This window comes from Salvelinus fontinalis, chromosome 7, assembly GCF_029448725.1.
Source record: "Salvelinus fontinalis isolate EN_2023a chromosome 7, ASM2944872v1, whole genome shotgun sequence".
Taxonomy (NCBI): Eukaryota; Metazoa; Chordata; class Actinopteri; order Salmoniformes; family Salmonidae; genus Salvelinus; species Salvelinus fontinalis.
This window is the reverse complement of record NC_074671.1, coordinates 57,748,393-57,764,017: the sequence shown is the minus strand read 5'-3', so window position 1 is coordinate 57,764,017 and position 15,625 is coordinate 57,748,393. Positions and strand designations below refer to the sequence as shown.

General features: G+C 50.3%; 1 protein-coding gene across 1 annotated transcript in view; it reads left to right on the top strand.

Moving 5' to 3' along the window:
- The window catches only part of LOC129859844 (prostaglandin F2 receptor negative regulator-like), a 52,171-nt gene extending 37,596 nt beyond the window's left edge, over positions 1-14,575 (top strand). Inside the window, exons 10-11 of the mRNA XM_055930016.1 lie at positions 11,616-11,921; positions 12,020-14,575. Of these exons, the coding sequence (XP_055785991.1) occupies positions 11,616-11,921; positions 12,020-12,183 (470 nt within the window). The 3' untranslated portion in view covers positions 12,184-14,575. The remainder of the gene's footprint in view (positions 1-11,615; positions 11,922-12,019) is intronic.
- The last annotated feature ends 1,050 nt before the right edge of the window (positions 14,576-15,625 follow it).

Below are 15,625 nucleotides of genomic sequence, written 5' to 3'. Positions count from 1 at the left end.
TGAGTTATGTGTCAAATGGCACCTTACTGCACGATATGTCTCTTTAGTTCAGCCCATAACTCTAAGAAATACTACATTTTTCACGTTCCACCCAAATATTGGCGACACAATAGAATTTACGCGACGTCGTGACTTGTTAGTGTCAATTCCAAATGAGACACCCAAAATGGCCGCCGCCCGTCGGTCATGGCCCGTTGCTCGTAATTGGAATGGCCGTTCTGCTCATTGTGATTCTACGAGGTCCATGCAGTGTTTAGTATTCCTGTGTGCTGTGTTGTAGCAGCGCTTTATGGCCCACATGTAATAGACTTTGTTCTATCAGACATCAGTGGCAGTATCCCTGTTGAGTTCTGTGTTCTGGATGCCTGTAGTGTCTCTAACACTATTGGTCTTTACCTTCTGCTGCTGTTGGCAAAACTAACTCCCCCTCTGGGGATCAATACATGGAATGAACCAATCACATGTATTTTATTCACTTCATTTCGATGTGAAGACAATCTAGTTTTATTTCTCCTTAGTGGTTCCTGGTGTTGATGAGATGGAGGATAGAGGAAGTGGGGAGAGGATGGTGGAGGGGAGGATAGAGGAGGTGGAGGGGAGGATTAAAGGGCCAGTGGGAGGAATCTTACAGCATATTGTTGTGTTGTGGTGGGGATCAACCTTGTTAATGGGAACACTGGTGATGATAATGTATTTGTTTTGCCGTCTTGGTTATTGTTGCTACGCGTGTAGTTCAAAGAGCAGTATATTCAAGGAATTACAGTCCACTGAAACAGCTGCGACCAATGTGACGATGTGTGTGTGTGTGCGCGCAGGCGTATGTGCGTGAGAGAATGTTATCTCCAGTGCCTGGTACAGGGGGTCTTGGCAGGAACCTCTTATTTTTGTTTCTCTAAGGTGTGGTGGTTCACCTTAATTCCTCTTTAGATATCTTCTATTTGGATAGTGTAATGGATCTTCATATAACTCCAGGGATGTGTTGTTTCAATATCTTCATGTTCTCTCTTCCTGTCCTTTGTGTTATAATTGTATTCTATGTCAGAGGCAAACGGTGGCTTTATGAAGCTTTATAACTTAGTTCCTATCTGAAAGGATCTCCTGAGTGGCTTCATAGAAACACTCTCTACTTTCTATTCGACATAAAAGGCCCAGCTACCAAACTATTAACCCTTTACACTCACAGCCCCTGTCATCCCATATACTGGTTGAAAATGGCAGATTTGGTCATTAATGAGTACCTCAATTGGAATGCAGGGGCTGTACAGTAACATGTTGTATATGACGTCAGAGCTCAAGCTGTCTGCTTTACAGCGTTGTATGAGTTTCAACTGGCAGACGTTCTAAACGTGTTTATACAACGGGTGGTTTAGAGTTCCCATTGTTAGAGCCTCTCCTGCTCATGATATGAGACAACATACACATGGTCCCGTTCATATAAAGTGGCATTGTTTACATTGTTACCTAGCAACGCACTACCACTACTACTTTTACAACTACTAGTCTCAGCACTTATAACTCGTCGTGAATGATTTTGGCTGCTTTAATAATTTAATTTGTAATCTGAGGGGAATGCTGTAAATCTAGAGGAGTCCATGTGTTCTGAAAGATGAGACGTTGAGGATTATAATACCGGTTTGATGTCATAATGTGTACTTCACATTTCAATATTTAAAAATGCAATTTATTTACAGTATCAACGTTTATATTAGCTATTTTTGGTGTAAAATTACAAGATTACATGTTATACCCTGGATAACTAGTAATGTTGGCAATATAACAGGCTTTCAAACGATGTACACCTGAACCACGTTGAGCTTTATAATGGGCCGTTTTTGGATTGTTTTTAGCTTGTTCCAAACAAACTTCAAGTGTGCTTGCTTCCGAGTGGCTCCCGAGTGGCGCAGCGGTCTAAGGCACTACGTCTCAGTGCTAGAGGCGTCACTACAGACCCTAGTTGGATTCCAGGCTGTATCACTACCAGCCGTGATTGGGAGTCCCATAGGGCGGCGCACAATTGGCCCAGCGTCGTCCAGGTTGATGTTTGGCCAGGGTAGGCCGTCATTGTAAAACAATAATTTGTTCTTAACTGACTTGCCTAGTTAAATAAAATAATATATAATAGCACCTTTTATATTTGAAGACTTTTTCCTTGAGTCATAAAAGTGCATTGAAATGACTAATGGATCTGTGCATAGTTTGGAGAGGTGTGGCCACTTAGACACACCAGGTAGACCTCTCACTCAAACGCTTGTTATAATTTTTTTTTGCTAGGTTGAACCTAACACAATGTTCAAGAATATTTGGTATTTATTAGGATCCTATTAGCCGCTGCAAAAGAAGCAGCTTCTATTCCTGGGGTCCACATGAAACATGACATAATACATAGTACAGGACATTATTAGTCAAGGACTGAAATGCATAAATACAAAATGTCACACACAGCGTACATATCAGTACATACAATATCTAGGTCTAATACATAGTACAATGCAAGTTACAATACAAGCTATATAAAATGGCTGTCTCTCTTCAGTCCCCTTTGTGCAGTAAGGTGTCCTATCTGTTTTTTTTACCTGGGGTGGCAGAGTTCCATGTAGTCATGGCTCTATTTAATACTGTGTTTCCCAGCCTCTGTTCTGGACCTGGGGACTGTGAAGAGACCTCTGTTTGCATGTCTAGTGTTGTACCGGTTAGTGTCCGAACTGGTTGAACAGACAGTTTGGTACCTTCAACATCAATATCTCGTACAAAGACCAATAGTGATGCAGTCAATCTTTCCTCAACTTTGAGCCAGTTTGACAGTTTCCCTCGACTGTGATGTCAAGAAGGCAGTGCAACACCTTATCATGGACCTCTTCCCATTTAAGCAACCATTTTCTATGTTACTGAATGTATCCAGAGTATTTTTAGATTTGTGTTATTGAGAAATGCTGCAAAAAGTACTGTAAATGTAAAATTAAGTGTATAATGTTTTGGATTCCGTCTTGTCTGGTGAACTGTTGTGTTCTCACCTTCGGTCAGATAATTTCCCCTTAATCTCCTAACTGTTGCTTTATCATTGGTTATGCATATTATTTTTCATATATTTCTTCTGTTAAAAACATTTCGATTTGGCCCTATCCATACAGTCCAAATTCTAGGAGTGAAAAGAGTTAAGACTGACAACAGCCCAGCTACCAAACTATCCCTTTAAGACTAACGTCCACTGACCAGTCCTCAATTAGGTCTGGAGGAATCGGCCTGATTGGTCCGTTAGTCCAGCGGTCCTCTACGTTTATGCTCGTGTCACATCCAGTCACCTCTTGAATCCGGACACCGAGGTTGTGGAAACGAGTGGTCGCTGTGCCCTCCGTTCTATCTCTATAAATATAGATGTGTCCCTTCCTGCCTTTCCCCATCTTATTCACCATCATCTTCATATTTTTCACAAAGTAGGCCTTGTATTAGCATTCTTAATGGACAAATCTTCAGTTAGTCACACATTGAGGTCAATGGGATACGAAGTGAAAATGTTACTTAAAGTTAGGATTCACCCCATAGTACCTATTTATTTATTTTTACTTCCAACTCTCCAGTGGAGAGAACTCTGTATTGGTGGTTAAGATGTTCAGTAATTAGAGGCTGCTGGACAGGATATCAAATCTGACTGAACAAGTCATACCACATTCTGGGTCACTGGCACTGCCCTCTCTCTCGTTTTTTCGCTCTCTGCTCGCTCTCTGCTCGCTCTCTGCTCGCTCTCTGCTCGCTCTCTGCTCGCTCTCTGCTCGCTCTCTGCTCGCTCTCTGCTCGCTCTCTGCTCGCTCTCTGCTCGCTCTCTGCTCGCTCTCTGCTCGCTCTCTGCTCGCTCTCTGCTCGCTCGCTGCTCGCTCGCTGCTCGCTCGCTGCTCTCTCGCTCGCTGCTCTCTCGCTCGCTGCTCTCTCGCTCGCTGCTCTCTCGCTCGCTGCTCTCTCGCTCGCTGCTCTCTCGCTCGCTGCTCTCTCGCTCGCTGCTCTCTCGCTCGCTGCTCTCTCGCTCGCTGCTCTCTCGCTCGCTGCTCTCTCGCTCGCTCGCTGCTCTCTCGCTCGCTCGCTGCTCTCTCGCTCGCTCGCTGCTCTCTCGCTCGCTCGCTGCTCTCTCGCTCGCTGCTCTAGCTCTCGCTCGCTGCTCTCGCTCGCTGCTCTCGCTCTCGCTCGCTCGCTGCTCTCGCTCTCGCTCGCTCGCTGCTCTCGCTCTCTCGCTCGCTCTCTCTCTCGCTCTCTCTCTCGCTGCTCTCGCTCTCTCTCTCGCTGCTCTCGCTCTCTCTCTCGCTGCTCTCGCTCTCTCTCTCGCTGCTCTCTCTCTCGCTGCTCTCTCGCTCGCTGCTCTCGCTCGCTGCTCTCTCGCTCGCTGCTCTCTCGCTCGCTGCTCTCTCGCTCGCTGCTCTCTCGCTCGCTGCTCTCTCGCTCGCTGCTCTCTCGCTCGCTGCTCTCTCGCTCGCTGCTCTCTCGCTCGCTGCTCTCTCTCGCTCGCTGCTCTCTCTCGCTCGCTGCTCTCTCGCTCGCTGCTCTCTCTCGCTCGCTGCTCTCTCTCGCTCGCTGCTCTCTCTCGCTCGCTGCTCTCTCTCGCTCGCTGCTCTCTCTCGCTCGCTGCTCTCTCTCGCTCGCTGCTCTCTCTCGCTCGCTGCTCTCTCTCGCTCGCTGCTCTCTCTCGCTCGCTGCTCTCTCTCGCTCGCTGCTCTCTCTCGCTCGCTGCTCTCTCTCGCTCGCTGCTCTCTCTCGCTCGCTGCTCTCTCTCGCTCGTTGCTCTCTCTCGCTGCTCTCGCTCGTTGCTCTCTCTCGCTCGTTGCTCTCTCTCGCTCGCTGCTCTCGCTCGCTCGCTGCTCTCGCTCGTTGCTCTCTCTCGCTCGCTGCTCTCGCTCGCTCGCTGCTCTCGCTCGCTGCTCTCTCTCGCTGCTCTCTCTCGCTCGCTGCTCTCTCTCGCTCGTTGCTCTCTCTCTCTCGTTGCTCCCGCTCTCTCTCTCTCTCTCTCTCGTTTCTCTCTCTCTCTCGTTTCTCTCTCTCTCTCGTTTCTCTCTCTCTCTCGTTTCTCTCTCTCTCTCGTTTCTCTCTCTCTCTCGTTTCTCTCTCTCTCTCGTTTCTCTCTCTCTCTCGTTTCTCTCTCTCTCTCGTTTCTCTCTCTCTCTCGTTTCTCTCTCTCTCTCGTTTCTCTCTCTCTCTCGTTTCTCTCTCTCTCTCGTTTCTCTCTCTCTCTCGTTTCTCTCTCTCTCTCTGTTGCTCTCTCTCTCTCTCGTTGCTCTCTCTCTCTCGTTGCTCTCTCTCTCTCGTTGCGCTCTCTCTCTCGTTGCGCTCTCTCTCTCGTTGCGCTCTCTCTCTCGTTGCGCTCTCTCTCTCGTTGCGCTCTCTCTCTCGTTGCGCGCTCTCTCTCGTTGCGCGCTCTCTCTCTCTCGCTCTCGTTTCTCTCTCTCTCATTGCTCTCTCTCTCTCTCTCTCTCTCATTGCTCTCTCTCTCTCTCTCATTGCTCTCTCTCTCTCTCTCTCTCTCTCTCTCATTGCGCTCTCTCTCTCTCTCTCTCTCTCATTGCGCTCTCTCTCTCTCTCTCTCTCGTTGCTCTCTCTCTCTCTCTCTCTCTCTCTCGTTGCGCTCTCTCTCTCTCTCTCTCTCTCGTTGCGCTCTCTCTCTCTCTCTCGTTGCGCTCTCTCTCTCTCTCTCTCGTTGCGCTCTCTCTCTCTCGTTGCGCTCTCTGTCTCTCTCTCTCTCTCGTTGCGCTCTCTCTCTCTCTCTCTCTCGTTGCGCTCTCTCTCTCGTTGCGCTCTCTCTCTCGTTGCGCTCTCTCTCTCGTTGCGCGCTCTCTCTCTCTCGCTCTCTCTCATTGCTCTCGTTGCGCTCTCTCTCTCTCTCTCTCGTTTCTCTCTCTCTCATTGCTCTCTCTCTCTCTCTCTCTCTCATTGCTCTCTCTCTCTCTCTCTCTCTCTCTCTCTCTCTCTCTCATAGCGCTCTCTCTCTCTCTCTCTCTCTCATTGCGCTCTCTCTCTCTCTCTCTCTCGTTGCGCTCTCTCTCTCTCTCTCTCTCGTTGCGCTCTCTCTCTCTCTCTCTCTCGTTGCGCTCTCTCTCTCTCTCTCTCTCGTTGCGCTCTCTCTCTCTCTCTCTCTCGTTGCGCTCTCTCTCTCTCTCTCTCTCGTTGCGCTCTCTCTCTCTCGTTGCGCTCTCTCTCTCTCTCTCTCGTTGCGCTCTCTCTCTCTCTCTCTCTCGTTGCGCTCTCTCTCTCGTTGCGCTCTCTCTCTCGTTGTTCTCGTTGCTCTCTCTCTCTCTCCTCTCTCTCGTTTCTCTCTCTCGTTGCTCTCTCTCTCTCGTTGCGCTCTCTCTCTCTTTCGTTGCGCTCTCTCTCTCTCTCGTTGCGCTCTCTCTCTCGTTGCGCTCTCTCTCATTGCTCTCGTTGCGCTCTCTCTCTCTCTCGTTTCTCTCTCTCTCATTGCTCTCTCTCTCTCTCTCTCTCATTGCTCTCTCTCTCTCTCTCTCTCTCTCTCTCATTTCGCTCTCTCTCTCTCTCTCTCTCTCTCTCTCATTGCGCTCTCTCTCTCTCTCTCATTGCTCTCTCTCTCTCTCCTCTCTCTCGTTTCTCTCTCTCGTTGCTCTCTCTCTCTCGTTGCGCTCTCTCTCTCTTTCGTTGCGCTCTCTCTCTCTCTCGTTGCGCTCTCTCTCTCTCTCGTTGCGCTCTCTCTCATTGCTCTCGTTGCGCTCTCTCTCTCTCTCGTTGCGCTCTCTCTCATTGCTCTCTCTCTCTCTCCTCTCTCTCGTTTCTCTCTCTCGTTGCTCTCTCTCTCTCGTTGCGCTCTCTCTCTCTTTCGTTGCGCTCTCTCTCTCTCTCGTTGCGCTCTCTCTCTCTCTCGTTGCGCTCTCTCTCATTGCTCTCGTTGCGCTCTCTCTCTCTCTCGTTGCGCTCTCTCTCATTGCTCTCGTTGCGCTCTCTCTCTCTCTCGTTTCTCTCTCTCTCATTGCTCTCTCTCTCTCTCTCTCTCATTGCTCTCTCTCTCTCTCTCTCTCTCTCTCTCATTGCGCTCTCTCTCTCTCTCTCTCTCTCATTGCGCTCTCTCTCTCTCTCTCATTGCGCTCTCTCTCTCTCTCTCTCGTTGCGCTCTCTCTCTCTCTCTCTCTCTCTCTCTCGTTGCTCTCTCTCTCTCTCTCTCGTTGCGCTCTCTCTCTCTCTCTCGTTGCGCTCTCTCTCTCTCTCTCGTTGCGCTCTCTCTCTCTCTCTCGTTGCGCTCTCTCTCGCTCTCTCTCGTTGCGCTCTCTCTCTCTCGTTGCGCTCTCTCTCTCTCTCTCTCTCTCTCGTTGCGCTCTCTCTCTCTCTCTCTCGTTGCGCTCTCTCTCTCTCTCTCTCTCGTTGCGCTCTCTCTCTCGTTGCTCTCGTTGCTCTCGTTGCTCTCGTTGCTCTCTCTCTCTCTCCTCTCTCTCGTTTCTCTCTCTCGTTGCTCTCTCTCTCTCGTTGCGTTCTCTCTCTCTTTCGTTGCGCTCTCTCTCTCTCTCGTTGCGCTCTCTCTCTCTCTCGTTGCGCTCTCTCTCTCTCTCTCTCTCTTTGCGCTCTCTCTCTCTCTCTCTCTCGTTGCGCTCTCTCTCTCTCTCTCTCTCTCGTTGCGCTCTCTCTCTCTCTCTCTCTCTCTCGTTGCGCTCTCTCTCTCTCTCTCTCTCTCGTTGCGCTCTCTCTCTCTCTCTCTCTCTCGTTGCGCTCTCTCTCTCTCTCTCTCTCTCTCTCTCGTTGCGCTCTCTCTCTCTCTCTCTCTCTCTCTCTCGTTGCGCTCTCTCTCTCTCTCTCTCTCTCTCTCTCGCTGCGCTCTCTCTCTCTCCCTCTCTCTCTCTCGTTGCGCTCTCTCTCTCTCTCTCTCTCTCTCTCTCTCTCGTTGCGCTCTCTCTCTCTCTCTCTCTCGTTGCGCTCTCTCTCTCTCTCTCTCTCTCTCTCTCGTTGCGCTCTCTCTCTCTCTCTCTCTCTCTCTCTCTCTCTCTCGTTGCGCTCTCTCGTTGCGCTCTCTCTCTCTCGTTGCGCTCTCTCTCTCTCTCTCTCTCTCTCTCTCTCTCTCTCTCGTTGCGCTCTCTCGTTGCGCTCTCTCTCTCTCGTTGCGCTCTCTCTCTCTCTCTCTCTCTCTCTCTCGTTGCGCTCTCTCTCTCTCTCTCTCTCTCGTTGCGCTCTCTCTCTCTCTCTCTCTCGTTGCGCTCTCTCTCTCTCTCTCGTTGCGCTCTCTCTCTCTCTCTCTCTCGTTGCGCTCTCTCTCGTTGCGCTCTCTCTCTCTCTCGTTGCGCTCTCTCTCTCTCTCTCTCTCGTTGCGCTCTCTCTCTCTCTCTCTCTCGTTGCGCTCTCTCTCTCTCTCTCTCGTTGCGCTCTCTCTCTCTCGTTGCGCTCTCTCTCTCTCTCTCTCTCTCGTTGCGCTCTCTCTCTCTCTCTCTCTCGTTGCGCTCTCTCTCTCGTTGCGCTCTCTCTCTCGTTGCGCTCTCTCTCTCGTTGCTCTCGTTGCTCTCTCTCTCTCTCTCCTCTCTCTCGTTTCTCTCTCTCGTTGCTCTCTCTCTCTCGTTGCTCTCTCTCTCTCGTTGCTCTCTCTCTCTCGTTGCTCTCTCTCTCTCTCTCGTTGCGCTCTCTCTCTCTCTCGTTGCGCTCTCGCTCTCTCTCTCTCTCTCTCTCGTTGCGCTCTCTCTCTCTCTCGTTGCGCGCTCTCTCTCTCTCTCTCTCATTGCGCTCTCTCTCTCTCATTGCGCTCTCTCTCTCTCGTTGCGCTCTCTCTCTCTCGTTGCGCTCTCTCTCTCTCTCTCTCTTTGCGCTCTCTCTCTCTCTCTTTCTCTCTCTCTCTCTCTCGTTGCGCTCTCTCTCTCTCTCTCTCGTTGCGCTCTCTCTCTCTCTCTCTCTCGTTGCGCTCTCTCTCTCTCTCTCTCTCGTTGCGCTCTCTCTCTCTCTCTCTCGTTGCGCTCTCTCTCTCTCTCTCTCGTTGCGCTCTCTCTCTCTCTCTCTCGTTGCGCTCTCTCTCTCTCTCTCTCGTTGCGCTCTCTCTCTCTCTCGTTGCGCTCTCTCTCTCTCTCTCTCTCTCGTTGCGCTCTCTCTCTCTCTCTCTCTCTCTCGTTGCGCTCTCTCTCTCTCTCTCTCTCGTTGCGCTCTCTCTCTCTCTCTCTCTCGTTGCGCTCTCTCTCTCTCTCTCTCTCTCGTTGCGCTCTCTCTCTCTCGTTGCGCTCTCTCTCTCTCTCTCTCTCTCGTTGCGCTCTCTCTCTCTCTCTCTCTCGTTGCGCTCTCTCTCTCTCTCTCTCTCGTTGCGCTCTCTCTCTCTCTCTCTCTCTCGTTGCGCTCTCTCTCTCTCGTTGCGCTCTCTCTCTCTCTCTCGTTGCGCTCTCTCTCTCTCTCTCGTTGCGCTCTCTCTCTCTCTCGTTGCGCTCTCTCTCTCTCTCGTTGCGCTCTCTCTCTCTCTCGTTGCGCTCTCTCTCTCTCTCTCTCGTTGCGCTCTCTCTCTCTCTCTCGTTGCGCTCTCTCTCTCGTTGCGCTCTCTCTCTCTCTCTCTCGTTGCGCTCTCTCTCTCTCTCTCTCGTTGCGCTCTCTCTCTCTCTCTCTCGTTGCGCTCTCTCTCTCTCTCTCTCTCTCTCTCTCGTTGCGCTCTCTCTCTCTCTCTCTCTCGTTGCGCTCTCTCTCTCTCTCTCTCGTTGCGCTCTCTCGTTGCGCTCTCTCGCTTTCTCTCTCTCTCTCTCGTTGCGCTCTCTCGCTCTCTCTCTCTCTCTCTCTCTCTCTCTCTCTCTCGTTGCGCTCTCTCTCTCTCTCTCTCGTTGCGCTCTCTCTCTCTCTCTCTCGTTGCGCTCTCTCTCTCTCTCTCTCTCTCTCTCTCGTTGCGCTCTCTCTCTCTCTCTCTCTCGTTGCGCTCTCTCTCTCTCTCTCTCGTTGCGCTCTCTCGTTGCGCTCTCTCGCTCTCTCTCTCTCTCTCGTTGCGCTCTCTCGCTCTCTCTCTCTCTCTCTCTCTCTCTCTCTCTCTCTCTCGTTGCGCTCTCTCTCTCTCTCTCTCTCTCTCTCTCTCTCTCTCTCGTTGCGCTCTCTCTCTCTCTCTCTCTCGTTGCGCTCTCTCTCTCTCTCTCTCGTTGCGCTCTCTCTCTCTCTCTCTCGTTGCGCTCTCTCTCTCTCTCGTTGCGCTCTCTCGTTGCGCTCTCTCGCTCTCTCTCTCTCTCTCGTTGCGCTCTCTCGCTCTCTCTCTCTCTCTCGTTGCGCTCTCTCGCTCTCTCTCTCTCTCGTTGCGCTCTCTCGCTCTCTCTCTCTCTCTCTCGTTGCTCTCTCTCTCTCTCGTTGCTCTCTCTCTCGCGCGTTGCTCTCTCTCTCCCTCGCGCGTTGCTCGCTCTCTCGCGCGTTGCTCTCTCTCTCCTTTTCTTGTTCTCTTTTTTCTTCATCTTCTTTAGAACATCTTGTTCTTTATTTTCCTCTTGTTCCTCCCCTCTTTGTCTCTTTCTGTGAGATGTTCTCTAAAGGTGGCTGTAGACACACACATAGTATTGATGTGTAATCTGTGTGTGGGTGGGACAGTAATGATAGTCCCTTTTAGACACATTAATGACCGGTTAAAGCTGCTCCTCTCTCTGCTAAGAGCCCCTAGCACCGAAACACAGATATATGAATACATGGATAGAGAAATAGATGTATCCATATGGAAGATGTATACTGTGTTCTATGTTCTCTCAGTGATAACTCTACATGTGAATAGACATGCTTTCTTCAGATCCATGAATTCCCATCACAGATTAACATTGGCAACACCAGACACTAACTGTAGGTTCAGCGATAGACTGATGAAACCTTTGGCCCCAACCACATGAAGAGAATTTCTATGAAATACAGAGACTTTACATTTTCTCCTCCCCTATCCACTTCTGTGTCTCTATCCAGTCCCTTCCCCCTCTCTTCTGTCTCTCCGTCCCAGTCCCCTCCCCCTCTATTCTCTCTCTCTATCCAGTCTCCCCTCCATGTCTCTCCCTGTCGCTCTATCCAGTCCCTTCCCCCTCTCTTCTGTCTCTCCGTCCCAGTCCCCTCCCCCTCTCTTCTCTCTCTCTATCCAGTCTCCCCTCCATGTCTCTCCCTGTCGCTCTATCCAGTCCCCTCCCCCTCTCTTCTGTCTCTCCGTCCCAGTCCCCTCCCCCTCTCTTCACTCTCTATCCAGTCTCCCCTCCATGTCTCTCCCTGTCGCTCTATCCAGTCCCCTCCCCCTCTCTTCTGTCTCTCCGTCCCAGTCCCCTCCCCCTCTCTTCACTCTCTATCCAGTCTCCCCTCCATGTCTCTTCCTGTCGCTCTATCCAGTCTCCCCTCCATGTCTCTCCCTGTCGCTCTATCCAGTCCCCTCCCCCTCTCTTCTGTCTCTCTGTCCCATTCCCTTCCCACTCTCTTCACTCTCTAGCCAGTCTCCCCTCCATGTCTCTCCCTGTCGCTCTATCCAGTCCCCTCCCCCTCTCTTCTGTCTCTCCATCCCATTCCCTTCCCCCTCTCTTCACTCTCTAGCCAGTCTCCCTTCCATGTCTCTCCCTGTCGCTCTATCCAGTCTCCCCTCTCCCTGTCCCTACATCCAGAGTTTCAATCTGCTGATGTTAGCTCTATTACATAAACCCAATGAAGTGGTTTTAATAGAATTCTCTCCTCTTCCTCCCTCTGCTCAGATGACCTGTCCTACGAGGTACGTTGGTACCTCACGCGGCTGAGAGGGGGGAACAAAGGCACCCTACTGGCCAGCGTGGACCGCTTCGGTCTGGTCAAGAAGGAGGCGCGCAACGCCAGCAGTGACGTGTCCCTGGAGCGCACAGACACACACGCCTACGCCCTGAACATCCACGCCACCCAGGACAGTGACAGCGGGGAGTACCACTGCCAGGCCACGCCCTGGTACCTGTCTGCCTCCACAGGGGCCTGGACACACGGGGCAGAACTCACCTCTACCAGGGTGTTCCTCACTGTACGATTCCCCAGTGAGTAAGGATGGGGGAGTACTGTGTGTGTGTGTGTGTGTACAGTAACTAACACTTTCTCTCTCTCTCGGTCTGTCTGTCTCTCTGTCTCCCTCCAGTGTGGGACTCTCTGAAGCTGCCTCTGCTGTACGGTTCTGTAGCCTCTGTGTCCGTGGGGCTCTTCTCTCTCCTCCTGGGTTTCATCTGTGCCCACTGCTGCTGCCGCAACACCACACACACCCCCCGCTCATGCAGCAAACTCATGGACCTGGAGATGGATTGACTAGCACAGGCCCGCTGGAGCGACCACCGCTTCTCCAGCTGATGAACTACGAGCACGCGCACGTTACCGCGCCGGCACATTACCACGGCAACGGCAGACAATTGACCAATCACAGCCATTCGGGTGCCCTCCGTGGAGCTTTTAAGCGCACCAACGGGAGAGGAGGAGAGACAATAGGACATTTACTGTGGAGCTGTAGAGGGGGAAAAACACTGAACTGAACAAACTGCTAAAGAAGAGTGCAGGATATCTAGTCTGCCTATGTGAACGTATTGATGTTAGGTATTGCACAAAACAGCACTGGAGTATTCCTACCTTAGTGGACTTTGTCTACGTTTGTCCTCAACACTAGTTTTTGAAATTAGACTGTTTTTAAAGCTTTTAAATGGAGATGTGTGTGAGTGTATACTATATTTGTGTGGTTTGCCACACCTGAGGCTGGGAAAGAGAGCCGCTTTGCCCGTTTTGTCCTCCCCTGTTCCTGGTGTGATGTCATCCTGGTGTGATGTCATTTCAGTGACTCAACAGCAACTAGCCAGGTTCCCTGGTGCACGTTGATGACCTCAGAGGTTCTCCTCTAGAGAGAGTGAATGACACTAAGGACCCAGACCTCACCTGCTGTAACCCCCTACACTGACACGGGTGCTACCCCCACTGTGAATGACATTGATGTTATGTTGGGCCTAGGGTTTATATGGGGCAGGTTGAAGAGCAAGGTGGCCATTAAGGGAGAATGGACTAATGGTTGTGACTGAGAGGTGATATGATATGATATGGACTAACAGTCAGAGGGAGAGATCGTTTATTTAGGTAGCATACTGGATTAATGCGTGGAACCAGCTGGAACCTGCTGTCCTCCACACACTATCCCAGCCAATGCCTGGCTCTAGCTGAAGGAGTCCCAAAGTGGCTTCCTCGTCTCCTCTCCTTCATCTGCACTGATCAATAAACACAGGACGGATCTAAGCAATATAATGGTTGAAGCCTACCCGTTTCATTCACATCAGTGCAGATGAAGTGAAGAAGACGGGACGAGGAAGCCAGAGCATGGAGATACACCCGTGGAATGCAATGGAGAAGGATTAGAGAGAGAACTGTTAACAAACCCATTCCTGAAAGGAACCTCCATGTCACCTCCCAGTTTAGTAGGGCCCAGTCTTTAGGGAGTCTTCTTCCCCTGTCTCTGGTACAGTACAATAGCTGAGTGTCCATAGAAAGGACTATGTTGTGTTTGTATGGGGCTGGGGCTCTCAGGGCTGTTGTGTTCCTGGGGTTAGTGGTTGGCCCAGCAGTAATCTTCCCAGCGACAAAGACCAGCCCTACCCTCTACTAATTACCCCAACCTAGACCCAAAAGGTATTTTTCGAATGGTCCTGTACCCGATGTCAACTACCACCCCTGAAATGCTACCCTGTCTATACACACACTCCATATACTGCCAACACTCAACATGCTACCCTGTCTATACACACACTCCATATACCACACTCAACATACTGACATGCACACCAACAGTTAAACACACACTGCTTGATCGAGCACTCTTCTTCCCCAATGCCATGTATCCCAACATCTAAAAATAAAATCACACTCCTCGTGCACACACACAAACAACCCTACACACACACTGTCCTGTATACACACTGCCAATGTAACCCTGTGTGAATGCACATCTTGTGAGGCACCAGCTGTATCTAGGTTCTGGCCAGGTACCAACTGGGTCTTTGGCTCTGGGATCTGACTAGGTTTAACTCACTAGCGCCACCGACGGGAGAAGAGCTGCTGTGTGCCGATCAATAAACCAGGGCCCTGTTAAAATACTTAGAAATTGCATCCTTCCTAATCTGACATGACTGGATTGGTGAAAGAGGTGTAGTGGAACCCTGGTTTACAGCTGCCATACATCTGTATGAGATCAGACATGTACTTGAAGGAAAGAGTTGTATTTTATAGTATTGGTATCAGCCCTCGAGCTGTCCCACTGTGTGGGTGAAAGGTGTCCCTAAGCACTGACCCAAGGTCTGTTCTGTGTGCAACCTCGTAATTATTTAGTTCAGGTTTGGACTTGGGGAAGCTGATCCGAGATCTATTCGAAGAACCTCCCTAAAGTCTAGAACCACAGACAGATAGGACAACCGCCAACACAAAACACTGCACGTTCTTTTTAAAGATCCTTACTGTCATTTTATTTTTTGTAATTTGAAATAGATTTCTAAGTCTTTTTGTAAATGATTGTAAAGCCCAATATGGATTTTTATCTGACATGAATATCTTATTCTGTGCCGATGTTTCTCTGGGTGACGATCAATCAGGGTTTTTATGATTCGCCTCTGCTTCCAGGCCTCTGAAAAACTTCAAATATTTCTGCCAGAATAAATGTTTTATAACAGTACCACGACTGAAGCTGGTTTGTTGTATCCCTCCTTCCCTCCATCTCTTGTCGTTCTTCAGGGAATAGCTTGTGTCCTCTCTCGCTCTCTCTTAATTACAAATGCAGATGAGTGTTATGTTTAGAACTGTCAGCCTCCAGTGAGTTTTTTTTCTCACCTTCACTATCACATTCTCTCTCTTCTTCCTCTCTATCTTTTTCACACCGGTTTTTCTTCATCCCTGGCTCTCCTTTAGTCCCTAAATGTCTCTTTCTCTCGCTCTCTTTCTCTCCCTCCATCTTCCTCTCGCTTTCAAAAAATGGACCCAGATTTTGGTGCTGTATACTCCATTCCCCCTCTGGTGATGTGTGTGTGTTTCATCTGGACACCGATCGTTTAAGGCCTTGTTTGATCCTCAATGGTGGTTCCTGTATTAGACATATCATCTCTGGGATCTGTTGGTTGGGCCTGATGGCTCAGAACAACAGTTTACAACAACTCTAGACCTGGGTGGCCTTTTGTTTCACATCTGTCCTCCAAATGGACTCCTAGCCCCTCGGATAACTCAGTAAACACTTCTGTAGGTCTGAATGCATCGTCTAGAATGAAGCAATATGGCCAATTGTGTGATATGCTTAAGCCTAATCAAATCCTGCTTCTTAAACCATGTACATCCCTTGTCAAACTCATTCCATGGCGGGACTGAGTGTCTGCGGGTTTTTTCTCCTCCAATGTACTTGATTGATGAAAATAAGGTCACTAATTAGTAAGGAACTCTCCTCACCTTGTCTGGCTTAATTAAAAGGAACTAAACCTGCAGACACTAGGCCCTCCATGGAATGAGTTTGACACCCGTGACGTACAGGCAGATGAATGCGGTATGTTGGTGGTTCTAGCTCCGCAGCAGCAGGAGGTTACTGTAGGGAGGGGACTGCATGAGTACACACAACAGTACACCGCATAGAGTAAATGTTCAACTTGAGAGGAGGAGAGTGTCCAGGGTGGGAGAGCCATGCCCCGGAATGTGGCGATGACTCGTCAACGCCTCGCCATGGCAACTGTCTACAGACGGA